Source organism: Pseudorca crassidens, chromosome 10, assembly GCF_039906515.1.
Source record: "Pseudorca crassidens isolate mPseCra1 chromosome 10, mPseCra1.hap1, whole genome shotgun sequence".
Taxonomy (NCBI): domain Eukaryota; kingdom Metazoa; phylum Chordata; class Mammalia; order Artiodactyla; family Delphinidae; genus Pseudorca; species Pseudorca crassidens.
In genome coordinates this window covers 30,906,822-30,920,609 of record NC_090305.1, presented here as the reverse complement: position 1 = coordinate 30,920,609, position 13,788 = coordinate 30,906,822, and the positions used below count along the sequence as shown (strand labels likewise).

The 13,788-nt window shown below is 44.7% G+C and overlaps 1 protein-coding gene across 5 annotated transcripts in view; it reads left to right on the top strand.

Moving 5' to 3' along the window:
* Positions 1 to 13,788, top strand: part of RUNX2 (RUNX family transcription factor 2) — a 314,752-nt gene that overhangs the window by 73,974 nt on the left and 226,990 nt on the right. For 4 of the 5 annotated variants that reach the window (XM_067752784.1, XM_067752781.1, XM_067752782.1 and 1 more), the window contains exon 3: positions 13,152 to 13,522. In XM_067752784.1, coding sequence (XP_067608885.1) covers positions 13,152 to 13,522 — 371 coding nt within the window. Of the gene's footprint in view, positions 1 to 12,304; positions 12,458 to 13,151; positions 13,523 to 13,788 lie in introns of those variants that run through there. The other variant, XM_067752785.1, reaches the window with a different exon arrangement.

Below are 13,788 nucleotides of genomic sequence, written 5' to 3'. Positions count from 1 at the left end.
AGCCTCATATTTACGTAGTGTGTCGTGATTATTTGATGCTCTTGGTTCTTCTAACCCTTTCAATTGACGTTAAGTACACATACGCTCTATTTCCTTTATGTCTAATGTGTCTTACAAATGACTAGCTTCTATATTTAGTTTCATTTATCCTCATTTGCTTCTCTGATTTTCTAAAGCAGAGTGAGTATTCTTAAATAATACAGCAAACCACATTACACCGGGTTTGAAGACCACTGATACAGCAAAAAGTATTGACCCCTGAGCACTCAGGACACAGGGTGGGCTGAAGTAGTGGAAGCCGCACTTCCTTGCCCGCAAGCACAAGCCCCTCATTTCTTTACTCCAGTAAAACATGTAACTGATCGTCATTTTCTATGTGTTCCCCATCCAGGGTAGATACTTAGGTGTGGAACTGCAAAGTCACAGAGCATACGTGCAGCTTCACCTTTGCTAGATGTTACCAAGCTGTGATCCCAAGTCTTTCCCCGCAATTCACAGTCTCAATAAAATGTAAGAAACTTCCCATTGGTCCACATCCTCATCAGTATTTGATCATTTCGGACAGAACTATAGGATTTAACAACACGAAAAGTTCCTATTTTAAAGGACAGAAAATTCAGGTCGAAACAGAATTTTAAGTAAGTTTATTTATACATTGACTCATTTAAACAAATATTTATAGGCACTTATTGTATTCTAGACATTACACTAAGTGCTGAGGATGAAAAATGAATGAAACCAATCCCTGCCCTCAAGGAATTTACACTCTCTTTGAGAGACATGTACGTGAACAGAGAGTTCAGGAGACGAGTGCAATAACGGAAGTAAATGCAAATTGCAATAGCATTGATGAAAGAGAGAGAGAGAAAATGTGGCTGACATGGGGGCAAGGGATAGTAGGAGATGTGTAGGTTGGGGTTTTTCATAAGATATGTTTGTTTTCAAATTTGGGTTTCACCTTTTAACCCCTGTACTTGTGGCTCTGTGATGATAACGTGAGAAGGCCGGATCGTGAAGTGTTTTATCCCCTGGCCCATGTGATAGATGATATAGAACCACTGAAGAGTTTCAAGCCATGTAATGACATGGTTGACATTGTGTTATAAAAAGAGACCTCTGATGGGAACATGGAGGATGATTTGTGATTGAGGCAGGCATGAATGGTGTCAGGGAGATAAGCTAGAAGTCTCTTGCAGTTGAGATTCAACATGATAGAGGCTTGAACTAACACAGTGGTAATGGAGATGGAAAGAAAACAGATATGAATGATATTCAGGAAGTAGCATTAATAGAATTAGGTGATAGACTAGAAGTGGAAAATGATGAAGACTAGTTTATCTTAATACTCAAGTTTCTTAGTTTATCTTGATACCCAAGTTTCTGCCTAACAGGGAACATTCATTCATTCAGTCAACTAGTATCTATTGGTCACATACTATAAGCCAGGCCTTACGCTAGCTGCCAGGGCTACCTAGGGCTACCATGTTACAGCACTCCAGGGAACATTATTCACATTGTGTACATGTGGAACATAGTAGGAATGGAATTCCCTGGACTTCTTCTGTGGTGTAGTTCCAGATTATTTGTGAGTCAAACAAGTATAGTCCCTACCATTACGGAGTTCACAATCCTGTGTTCAGTAGGAGTATTAATAAAGATGGGGGGAAATAAGGACTGTGTACAGTGGGCCTTTGCAGTATAAATGTTGTCCCTTGTTTCCCTTTCTGCTTGGAACAATGAGCTAGGTATATTGGACATATTGACCTTGACTGGTTTATGGAATGAATCTTCAGATGGAAATTTCTGTGAGGTCATAGGACATGTTGGTCTGGAGCCCTTGTTCCAGGTTTTATGGTGAGTTAGTTAAAAAGATGTGCCAGGGGCTTCCCTGGTGGCGCAGTGGTTGAGAGTCTGCCTGCCGATGCAGAGGACACGGGTTCGTGCCCCGGTCTGGGAAGATCCCACATGCCGCGTAGCGGCTGGGCCCGTGAGCCATGGCCGCTGGGCCTGCGCGTCTGGAGCCTGTGCTCCGCATCGGGAGAGGCCACAACAGTGAGAGGCCCGCGTACCGCAAAAAAAAAAAAAAAAAAAGATGTGCCAGTACACTTCCCATTTTGCACCTCTACCCTCTCTTCTAAAACGTGCCGAGAAGAGCTATAGTTCACATGTGGTCATGTTGCTGTGCTCCTGGAAGGGAGTTCAGAGGGAAGAGACCAAGACTCCACTCCAATATAAACCTTCTGAAAGTTTTTTTTTTCTTTCAGTGGCTTCAAATTGCATGCTCTCTGACAGGGAAGAAAAGAAAGTTGAGCAACTTGTATTAAAATTATCAAGGCCACATAAGATTTTCACATAATACAATGATTTCAAGGGTGAAGTGAATGAATTAAAGCGAATTTCTTTTTCTTTTCATACTTGTGTAATAAAAATCGCTGATGGACTGTTTAGACTTTATTTAGATATAAGCCACCCTCCCCTTTTTTCAGTGACAAGTGCAATGCAACTTTCCAACAAATTTTCTCCCAGTTTTTAAATTTTTAACACTGACAGTAGGAAATCTTCTATAGAAAGTTTGGTTCTGAATAGAAATATTTTTGCCAGAGGGAAATTTTATTGTTGAGTTTATAAAAGTTTGTAAAACAAAGTTGAGAATTGAAAAACTTTCAAATTGCAAAGCTGACTCTACGTTAGGGCTCTATGTATCATACTTCTAGTAATTCTCGGCTTATTAATATATTTTCCATAGTTCAAGTTTTATCACAGATACCTTTGAAAAAAGATATTTATTTTTGTGTCAACAATACTGTTAGCATCAAAGAAGCCATGATTAAATCTTGAATGACAACATGTAATAAATTGTAACACCTCAACTAGTTTCCATGTTACAGTTATGGGCACACCATAATAATACCCTTCAATAAGGATAAACAGTGAAGCAAGTTAAAAACAGGAAAAAACAGCTATGTTCAATGAAACTACTAGATGCAACCCACATTTTCAGTAATCTTAGAGAAAATAAGCTTTAAACTAAGCATATCAGATGAAGATCTGGAACGTTTCATCAGTTTCTTTTTTACTTGACAATAATGAGAATAGCGTCAAATAAGATTTTAGATCTGTTCATTAGCCATATACATATAAGTCTGACCTAAATGTTGAAGTCAAAATCCTAATTAAGACTTGCTAGGAAGAGTCAAGTAAAAAGTTTGATTTTAAGGCATGTGAAAAATCCGTATTTCAAAATGCCTAAGAATCAACACGTCACAGTTAAGCCTCAAACCTGGTCATCAAAAACTATAGAAAGTTAGAGATTTTACTTAGGAAAGAGAAATAAATATATTCTCTGGGCAAAGATTTGAATTAACAGAAAAAGAACTGTATTGACAGAAGAAAGAACAGTGGCCAAGTAACTTTTTTTTTTTTAAAATACCTTACTTTTTTTCCCCCACTCTGGTGAAAGTTTATTTCCACCACATTGACACCAGTAGGAATCGTCTCTTATGAAACTCCTATAAAGATTTGATAATGGAATCCATTTAATTTATTAAAAGAATCTAATGAATTTAACACCAATACTACACTTACAGAAATGAAAAGTAACAGGCTCTAAGTGTATCGTGTTTGCAACGTATTTAATTTAAATAAAATTGAAGATAATTTTTCTAAAACCGAGTTAAACTACAAAGAAGACACATTTTTGCCTTTTTTAAATTGCATAATAGGGAATTCCCTATCAGTCCAGTGGTTGAACTCTACGCTTTCACTGCCGAGGCCCCAGGTTCAATCCCTGATCGGGGAACTAAGATCCCACAACCAAGTGGCCAAAAACTTGCATAATTAAAAGCAGATGATTTGTATTTTTGTTGCCAAAGAGTGATAACCAGGTAAACACATACACAGAGTTACCCTTACATATTATTTATTATATTATTGAAGGTCAAACTCTTCTGTTATATCTGCTATTGAAACCTCAGTTAGGTACTGAAAGTCATAAGGTATGTTCTTTTGTGGGAGAATATGGAATTATTGCAATTTGTATTTACATTTAGTAATATATTAAAAAAAGGAAAGATGGTGACAAAGCAGGGAGGTCAGGAATTGCTCTGTAAGTTCCACATTCCCACAGAGCTGGGCCAGGATTAGGATGAAATGAATTGAGGCACTGGCCTTGAGTGCAAAATTTAAGGGTGTTCCAAGAAACCCATTATTCAAGATAATATTTTCATGCAGTATTCTTAAAAATCAAATTTAATACCAAAAGATCCACGATTAGCAAAGTATCAAAACTTTAAATAAAGATAGGATGGGAACTTCCCTGGCGGTCCAGTGGTTAAGAGTCCATGCTCCCACTGCAGGGGGCACAGGTTCGATCCCTGGTCAGGGAACTAAGATCCCACGTGCCCTGTAGTGTGGCCAAAAAATAAAAAATAAAATAAAATAAGATAGGATGGGACCCCGCCCTTGCAGGATCTTTGCCTCACCCTCCTACTGGCCCTGCCCAGAAAAGCTTCCATTCAACTCTTCTGTTCAGATCAAGAAGGGTGAATGGGCTGAGATGGTGGGATGAGCACCAAGATCAAGGCTTCTAGAAGCAGCCTAAACATTCTCCCTCCTGTAAATGTGTACAAAGGTAGGAATCATGGTACCAAGGTCCCCGTGACCTAGCTATAAGTAGCTTAGCCAACTTTATTTCCCCACTACATTACAATATTCCCTTCTAGATAGGATAGTCCCTTTAATGTTCCAACAATTTTTTTCCACTTTGATTTAGCTGTGGATTTTCTAAAAATACTTCAAAGAACTTTAAATCTGCTCAGAAGAAATAATTAAGTAAATTTGGGAAATGCTATATTCTAGTTTCTTCCGTGGAAGTTCAAGATACCTATAGCATATTAAAAGCTGGGAGAAAACTGGCAGTACTAAGTCTATTTATTTTGTTTCATTCAGCGTTTCTCTGGTTTATTTTACTGTAGAAACATAGCATCGCCTAGTCTCTGACTTCAAGTACAATAAGGCAGCATCATATAATCCGGCTCCCTGTCTTTCCTGGGCAGTAGCATTTTGCTCTCCAGATCCTGCAAGATATCTATCCACCTTCCCTGATTCTGGCTTTGTATTGGATCTAGGCATGGAGCAGCTCTGGAATTTTTGTGTGTGATTTTATTTATGTATATTTTAATTGAAGTGTGGACTATGTGATTTCATGACAGATGTCAAGAGACTCTGGGCGGGAGAATATTGACCCTTTTTACCTCTACTCGCTGTCCTCTTTTTTTATTTTTTGGCTGTGCCATGCGGCTTGTGGGATCTTAGTTCCCCAGCCAGGGTTCGAACCCAGGCCCTGGCAATGAAAGCGCCTTGAGTCCTAACCACTGGACTGCCAGGGGAATTCCCAATGTCTTCTAAGTATATATTTATCATACTTCTCAGGTAGAGATAAGTCAAATAGATGTGATGTAATGTTGGAAATGCTCATCTTATAATGACCCAAAAGGTGTGACCACAAATGGAAAACACTGTGAACAAGGACATCATGGGGGCCAGAAAATTTTAAACCCTTGTAATATCAGTCTGGGAACAATGAGGAAAGACAGACCACACAGTAATTTGAACAAGGAAAGTTTCATATAATTGTGGCCTATAAAAATGGATTGGAGTAACAAAGAATTGGCTAGAAAGAAGTCAAGAGAACACTAAAGACTAAGAATAAGAGCATCCACTATCCTCAGGACTGAAACAGAGCAACCAAGAAAGAGTCCCCTTCTTTCCTCCCCCTGGGCTGAGATACAGATCTTATTGGGAGAGCACAGATTTGACTCCCTGCCTGGATGGTAGAGAAGTCGCACTGGTGGAACTTGCTGGCAATCTGCGCTCTAGGCTGCTAGGGAAAGCTGTTCCCAAGTAGGTGACTTACCAGAGACACATTGCTATAAAACAGTCAAAGGTGGAGGGTGCTGGGGGAAAATGCTGGGTGCCGGTGGCGGCTGGCTGTGCACAGCAGGAGCCTGGCACTGGAGAAACCAACTTTGCTGCAGCAGCTGGGCCCTGGGGAAACTGCTGGAGTGTGTGCTGGAAAAATTAGGAGCTAGAGAAGCTACACTTGAAGGGCTGTAGCAACCTGCCCTGTTGAGCACAAGGGAACCAGGAAGCAAACACTTTTCCCTCTGTAACGTTTCTCCAATGCCCCCTACTGACAAAATATCAATGCCAGCTGGTAAGGAGAAATATTTAAAGGGCCCAGATCCATTTTCACAGAGCAGGTAAAAAGATGAATATGGACATGAGAGGTAATAAGTTGATAACTGGCTCCTCTAGGGAAGAAAAATGATCTGGGGAAAAATTGTGACTTATAGGAGTGTGATTAACAGATCTTGCCCGACAAAAAGATAAATCAGATAATTCATCTGAAGTTAAAAAAGATAAAAGAAACATTGCGTATAGAACTCGATTATGGCTAGATGGGAAAAAGAAAGTGCTTTCTCTGAGAAAAGTCTAGTTCAGGAAATCCTGGGGGCAAACACTGGAGGAAGAGTTTCTGAATATGAAATACAGAGGAATAAAACACTTAGGATGGTGACCCAGAACTGGCATCCCCTAGGATTGCAGCTAAGAGAACCAGGTTGGATTACTGTTGTTCTGTTTTTTTTTCCCTCTTCTATTTTTTCTGCCTTTCTAGTTGGTAATTCAAATTTCTCAGACTGAGCAAATGCTGGTTTTGTACTTTGTTATTTGGACTAAGACTACTATGATTTATGTTTCTCACCCTGAAGGCAAGTTGGAGAGAGCAGACAAATGGTTCAGGCCACCGTCCCGAAGTCTAGAGTGAAACTGTAGAACCGTGGGCGGTGGGATTAGAATTGGATAGCAACCTGCCTTGGTGCCTTGAAAGTAAAATGCAAGAACATCAATAAAGAATGGTTAAATTACTACAGAAGTTAAATTATTACTTCCTTTTAGGGTGTTCTTAGATGCTTCATCACAGACATTTGTAAACTTTTACATATAATATTGCCCTACTTCTCGGAGATCACTGCCACCCACATAGGACCATTACCAACACCAAAATACCAAAGGGCTGATTTAAGAAGATGAGTTTTATTTCTCTGACTCCTGGGTAATAAATGAGATTTTTAGAAATTATATTGGTCGCCTGAGGTAAAAACGGTGTCATGTAGTAAGTTGATATTACCGTCAAACACATGTGCCACTCTAGTCAGCGTCGTTCCTGAAGTACAATTAGACAGGTGCTCCATCAATGTGGAAATGATATGGCGAGCGTCAGCCTTTTTATGACAATGCTGTACTCTCTTATAAATACCTGAAAATGGTCCATGGGAATGCTAACTGGAACAACAAGGAAAGGTTTATGATGCTAAGCCCTCTAACTACAAACATTCATCTCTTGTTACAGCCATGCAAATTATTATAGGTCCATTGACAAAGGGAAACATTGAGAGAGCTTACAACAAATCATACAGTATTGAACTGTATAAAAAATTAAAATGAAAAAAATACGTCAGAAAGTTTGGGATCACTTAAGTTATTAAGCTAACTATCTTAAAAGTATATATAGGACTTGTGAAAATCTTGTATACCAGAAAATTCTTGGTAAGCTCATTTACGTTTCTTGTGTAATCATTTGTAGAGCACATGGAATAAACCTGTGCAAGCCATACGTATTTTTTTTCATGTTCAGACTACATGGAAGTTTCTTTACTCTTTTCTCATCTATGCAGTTAATGTGCTCTCACTGTGAAGGATAATGGAAGATGCTGACATATAAAGATGTGTAAGACAACAGTACTTAAAGAGCTCATGCAAACGCACTAACTTCTCATTCTCTGATTTTCATTTTGGTCCACCTAAAATGATTAAGTGAAAAATACTAGTCTAACTGATTAACATTTTATACAGAAAAGAATAAGTTAAAGGAAAAAATTTTCACTTTTAAAGAACCAATTTGGACCTTATAAACACTCCATCCTTCCATCTTCTGAAATAGCTACTTCTTTCTGCTGATCCATTCCACCAGAATCCTGCATCATTTTCTCTTCAGGGCAGGGATTGGCAAACTTTTTCTGTTTAGAAAAAACCCAGATATTAAATATTTTAGGCTTTGCAGACCATGCAGTCCTTTTCACAACTACACAATTCTGCTGTCTTAGGCAAAGGCAGCTACAGACAATACATAATTAAATGAATAAAGCCGTGTTCCAATAGAACTTTGTGGACACTGACATTTGAATTTACATCAGATTCATGTGTCATGAATATTATTCTTCTCTTAATTTTTTCCCAACTATTTGAAAATGCAAAAACCATCCTTAACTTGTGGGTTATACAAAAATAGGCATCAGGCGAGATTCGGCCTGTGGGCTGTAGTGTGACAACACCTGGTCTACTGGCAGTGCTACTTCTACAAGGGCTGGGTGACTTCCACTCAATTACGGTTCAAAGGAAAACTCTCTAAAGATGGTTCTATTTATAAAGTTTTCCCATACAACCATTCAAAACTTTAGCAATCATCGATATGTCCATTATATTTTACTGCACGTCTGAAAGGTTGTCCCACTTTATTAGCTGGCCCATCGAAATCTGTTTTACAATTTCACAGTGACTTTTTCATTTTTCATGAAGAAAAAAGTATATATAAAATAATTTAGTGGTTAGAAGATGAAACCTGAATGAAAGAAGCACGGATTCTGGTCTTGGTTTTGGGAGTTCAGTTCTTTGACTCGATAAATAACTTGACCGTCTCACATCTCATTTTCTTTGTCTGGAAAGTCAGAATTTCCAGGTGTTGTTACTAAACAGTTATATTAAACGTTAAAGGAGATGGAGGGGAAAATTAATGCTTATACTTTCCGGAATAGGCACATGTTCAGAAAAACGTGTGTGTGCGTGTGCGTGTTTTAATGCCATAACATACAACAGAAAAGAGGCATGCTTCTGAAGAGAAATCTTTTGGGTGATTTGTTCTGAACATTTCAGGGTAGAAAAAAAAAATCTAAGCCCAAGAGTGAGATCATACAAACTATAGCACAAAATACACACATGTAAAATTTCACAGTTTCCCTCTGTGCCTACTATTACCAGGAGAGGTTCAGTTTAGGGGTCTGTAAAAATGTTTTCTTCCTTTAAGTATAACACTCTGAGCCAAGACATCATCAGTTCCAGGCTCAGTCAGCTCCAGCTGAAAGTGTGAATGTTCAGCAAGAGGATATTTTTGAAAGGAGACTGAAAATCCGCTGTGCCAGGTACCTGAAACGTTGTTAGGGTATTCGGTGGAAAATTTCATTTCCCCATTATAAATAACTGTAGGATATTTTAAGGAATCCAAGACTAGTAACTTCCAAGAGTTGCTCATATTAGCTCCACTGAAATGTGAAATGGAGGGAGGATGTCCAAGGATGGCTATAAAGCTGAATTACCGGATATGATTAATTAAAATAAATAATTCACCATTGATTAAATAGCCCTTAAAATCCCCAGTCAAAGCACCCAAACACTGAGGCCTGCATATTTTGCTATCCACCAAGTAAAACAAAGAACGGACAAAACAGCAATGGAGAAAGAAAGAGGAAGGAAAAGCCCCCATGATGGTTACTTAAGTTCAACTGCCCTAGAAGTTCTTATTCAAAAAAGCCCGTCTGGTCGCCCATATTTGAAATATTGACTGTTACTGAGCAACACATTTTCTGGTAATTCCCGGTTCTGTGGATTTCCAGGGAGAAGGACAACTCCAAAGAAGGCGGCATAACACCGACTATGTTAGTTACTGAATTTTTATCTCCCTTTGACCACAGAAATAATCAGCTTCCGGTAACTTCTCTCCTCCTTTGCAGCCCCTACACGTTCAAAAACGCAACAAAAAAAGTCAGAGATCTTTGATAGACTGAGGTGCAATGCGCCCGTAATAAAACTGTCTCGTTAAAAGGCAAAAAAAAAAAAAAGAAAAAAAAAAGCCTTATGTGTGAGTTGTGTATGTGTATTTATGTGTCAGTGTGGGGATGTGTGAGGCGTGTGTGCTCCGGTGCATGTGACTAAGTGGGGGGGCGGGGGTGTAAGGTAGGAAACTAACGCAGGCAGTCTGGTCTCTCTCTCTCTCTCTCTTTTTTTTTTGGAAGGGTAAGCCTGGCTTCCCTTGGCTGGTCGGCCGCGTGAGGTTGGGAAGACGCGACCCTGGCGCGCGCCGGCAGCGCGGCAGTGCCCGGGGTTAGAGCTCTCCCCTGTGACCGAAAAGATAATTAAAAATCACAGGCGCAGGAGACAGCTCCGTTCCTCGCTGCGCATCAAGTCCGTCGGGATAAGTGGGTCCTCCTCGCATGCCGGGGGCGCCCGGGCTCCGAGGCCAGTGGGCCGCGGCGAGGAGTAGGTTGGGCAGGGGGTGTCCCAGCGGGTGGTGCAGAATGAGTCATCCAGGGTGGCAGGCGGTCGTGGGAAGGCCGAGGAGGCGGGAGGGGCGCGGCGAGGAGGCTCGCGTCTGCGGGGGGATTTCTGGGGAGAGGCGGGAACGTGGGGGAGAAAACTGGGGAAGGGAAAGCCGGACGAGGGACGCGTGGAGTTGTGGATGGGGAAAGGGAAGGTAAAACTAAAGCCCCAAAGAGGAAAGAGCACTGTCCCCTGGACCGCATCCTTACCCCCGCGAGGGCGCTCGCCGAGCCACCCCGCCCCACCTCCGGCTCGCACGGCTGGAGGCCCCTCAGTCGAGGGAGCATCTATTTAGAGGGCAATCCTGGTCCCCAAGCCACTCAACTACAGCTCTCCAAGTTCATCTTGCGCTTGAAATAGGCTCCAGAGACCTTGACAGACACCAGGTCTCCTCTTCCGCGCCCCCCACGCTCTCCAGGCCCCTTCAAAGGCGCAGACCCCCAAGTGCCCGCTGGGCTAGAGGAAGCGACGCTTTAAAAAGCGGGAGAGTCGTGGCAGGTCGCTACCGGGGTGAGAGAGGCGTTTGCGCTGAGCAATAAAAATGCCGATTAATGGGTACGTGGATTGATTTAAGTAAGATGGGGGGGGGCGATGAGTGATGACTCAACTATGTTTCTTCCTGAATACTCCGAAGAGGAGGCACTGTAACTTCATTTCTTTTATAAAATCACTTATTACTGTCTAGTGTCAGCTACGCTGTTAGGAATCTTTGAAACTTTGGCAACTGATGATTCTTTTTGCAGACAAGTTTTCAAGCTTTGCGAGGTTTAAAGGAGATTGACAGCAAGGAACGTAGCAGTACACTACGAGGAGGGGAAACGGCCCGGTGCCCCCTTCTTAGGGGTGCAATAGCCTCAAGCGGATTTCCCGGTTTCTGCGGGTGCCCCACATTGTTTTGTTTTGAAGGCTCAGAGTTTGAGGCTGGTCGGAGACACCCACGTGCTTCTGACTCTCATCAGCGTAATGATCGCCTTAGCCAGAGTCGTGTCTATATAAACCACAAAAACCTAATCATTAGAAATCCCAGCCTCCAAAAACCACATTTTAGGTAAAACTGCCGTTTTTTTCTGCGCTCCTTCATCCTCTCGACCACAACTTTTTTGGGGATCCAAAGTCGCTTTTTAAACCCACATTGGGAAATAAATACATAAATAAATAGCCATTGAAGCATTTTGAATATTTTATTTTGTAGTTTTATTTTTTTTCCCCGGGAGTGGTGGGGGAGAAAGTTAAGACATTAGACCTAGTTTTAGATGCAAAATAGACAATAAAAGATTGAGATTCATGGAAAACTGCTGGGGTTTTCCCCCAGCGAGGGTTTTTGCAACTTACTTTAATCATCAAGCTGACAGTTTTCCAGTCCTTAAAAAACTCACCCTTGTTCTCTAGGAACGACAAGTCTGAATATAGAAGAAAAGTGTCCAGCCACCCACTTGAGTTTCTGAAAAGTATTTTGACAAGTGTCCCCTCCATCCCAATTTTTTGTGTCACTTAAGTCTAAAACAAAAACAAAACAAAACAAAAAAACCCCACCCAAACCCTGCAAAATCTTTTTTTCCCTCGGGAGCCGCTCCGGCAGAGGTGGAGGGGGGGGTAGGGTGGGGGAAGGGTGAAGAGAGCTGAGAAGTCAGCACAGACGCTCAAGAATTTTCCTTCCTCCTCTCCTGAAGTTACAACGAAAAATAACGACAGTCAGATCAGCCGGCGGCTCTCTGGCGTCTCAGCTTCAACCTCCTCCGACCAAGAGGGGGTTCCTTGTCTTGGGGGGAGGAGGCGAGAAGCAAGAGGACGCGACCAGGCGAGATCCCCGTAGACCGGGGCCGCCTCTCTCGGCTTCCGAAGCTGCGCGCGGCGCCCCGGGGGCTCCTTCTCGCGGCCGGCGGGCGGCGGCAGCGGCTGCGATTCGCAGGCTCGAGATCCGTTGCCCCGAGATCCGCTGCCCGCGACTTACCTCCTGGCACCTCGAAGCACAAGGGTCAGGGGTGCTTTGCAAAGAGCAGGAGAGAGTGGATGCGAGGAGGTGGCGGTGAGAGGGCGAGAAGAGGAGAAGGGAAAGGAAGGAGCCGAGCCGGGGAGCCGGGCTGGCAGCCGCCGCGGGAGGAATCTGAGTGTGCAGCCGGCGCGGGGGGAGCGGCGGCCGCCGCGGAGGAGGCGGCGGCGGCGGCAGCGGCGCGGGCGGGCGGGCGGCGGCGCGGACGCCTGCAGCTGGGCAGCAGCGCGCGGCGCGGAGCGGCGGTGGCGGGCAGCGCGCGGCGATGCTGGCCTCAGGGCTGGACTGCTGAACCCACTCGGCTCCACCGCCGGACTCGAACTGGGAGGGGGCGCCAGCGCACCCAGGACGCGGTGCCCCACGGGACCCCACTACAAGCTGCTGCAAACTGAAGCCTCCCGCCTCCCCGGGCCAAACACATCCCGGTGCCCGTTCGCAGCTGCCACCCCGGGTGTTCCAAAGGCTCCGGCAAGATCTGCGCCTCCCGGGTCTCCCCACCCGCCAACCCGATTGCTCCGCACCGCCACCTCTGGCTCCCGTCAGACTCCGCCCGGCAGTCGGCTTCATCGAACTTGATTTCTCACCTCCTCAGCCCCATCACCTCCAGCCCCTTTCCCCCGTCTCGCCTCCACCCCCCCAATTTCCTCCTCCTCGCCCCTCATTTCCACCCTCCTCCCCCTCCCCCGGCCACTTCGCTAACTTGTGGCTGTTGTGATGCGTATTCCCGTAGATCCGAGCACCAGCCGGCGCTTCAGCCCCCCCTCCAGCAGCCTGCAGCCCGGCAAGATGAGCGACGTGAGCCCGGTGGTGGCTGCGCAACAGCAGCAGCAGCAGCAGCAACAGCAGCAGCAGCAGCAACAGCAGCAGCAGCAACAGCAGCAGCAGCAGCAGCAGGAGGCGGCGGCGGCGGCAGCGGCGGCGGCGGCGGCGGCGGCGGCGGCCGCGGTGCCCCGGTTGCGGCCGCCGCACGACAACCGCACCATGGTGGAGATCATCGCTGACCACCCGGCTGAACTCGTCCGCACCGACAGCCCCAACTTCCTGTGCTCCGTGCTGCCCTCGCACTGGCGTTGCAACAAGACCCTGCCCGTGGCCTTCAAGGTAAGAAGCTGCGGCCGCCCCCCGCTCCCCGCCCCCGGCCGGGCGCCGCTGGACCTGCCCGCCGGCGTTTCCAAGCCCACAGGGGCCGGGCCCCTGACTCGGACGGCCTCCAAGGCTCCTACCTCGGTGGCTCTGACCCGAGGGACCCCCGTGTGGCCCTCTTCCTCCGGATCCCACAGCGGGCTCGGGGCTTAGTGACCCCGCGCAGATCCTTCCCTCTCCCACCTGTGCCCGTAGCCACCACTTCAGCCCTTGTCCCCTTTATC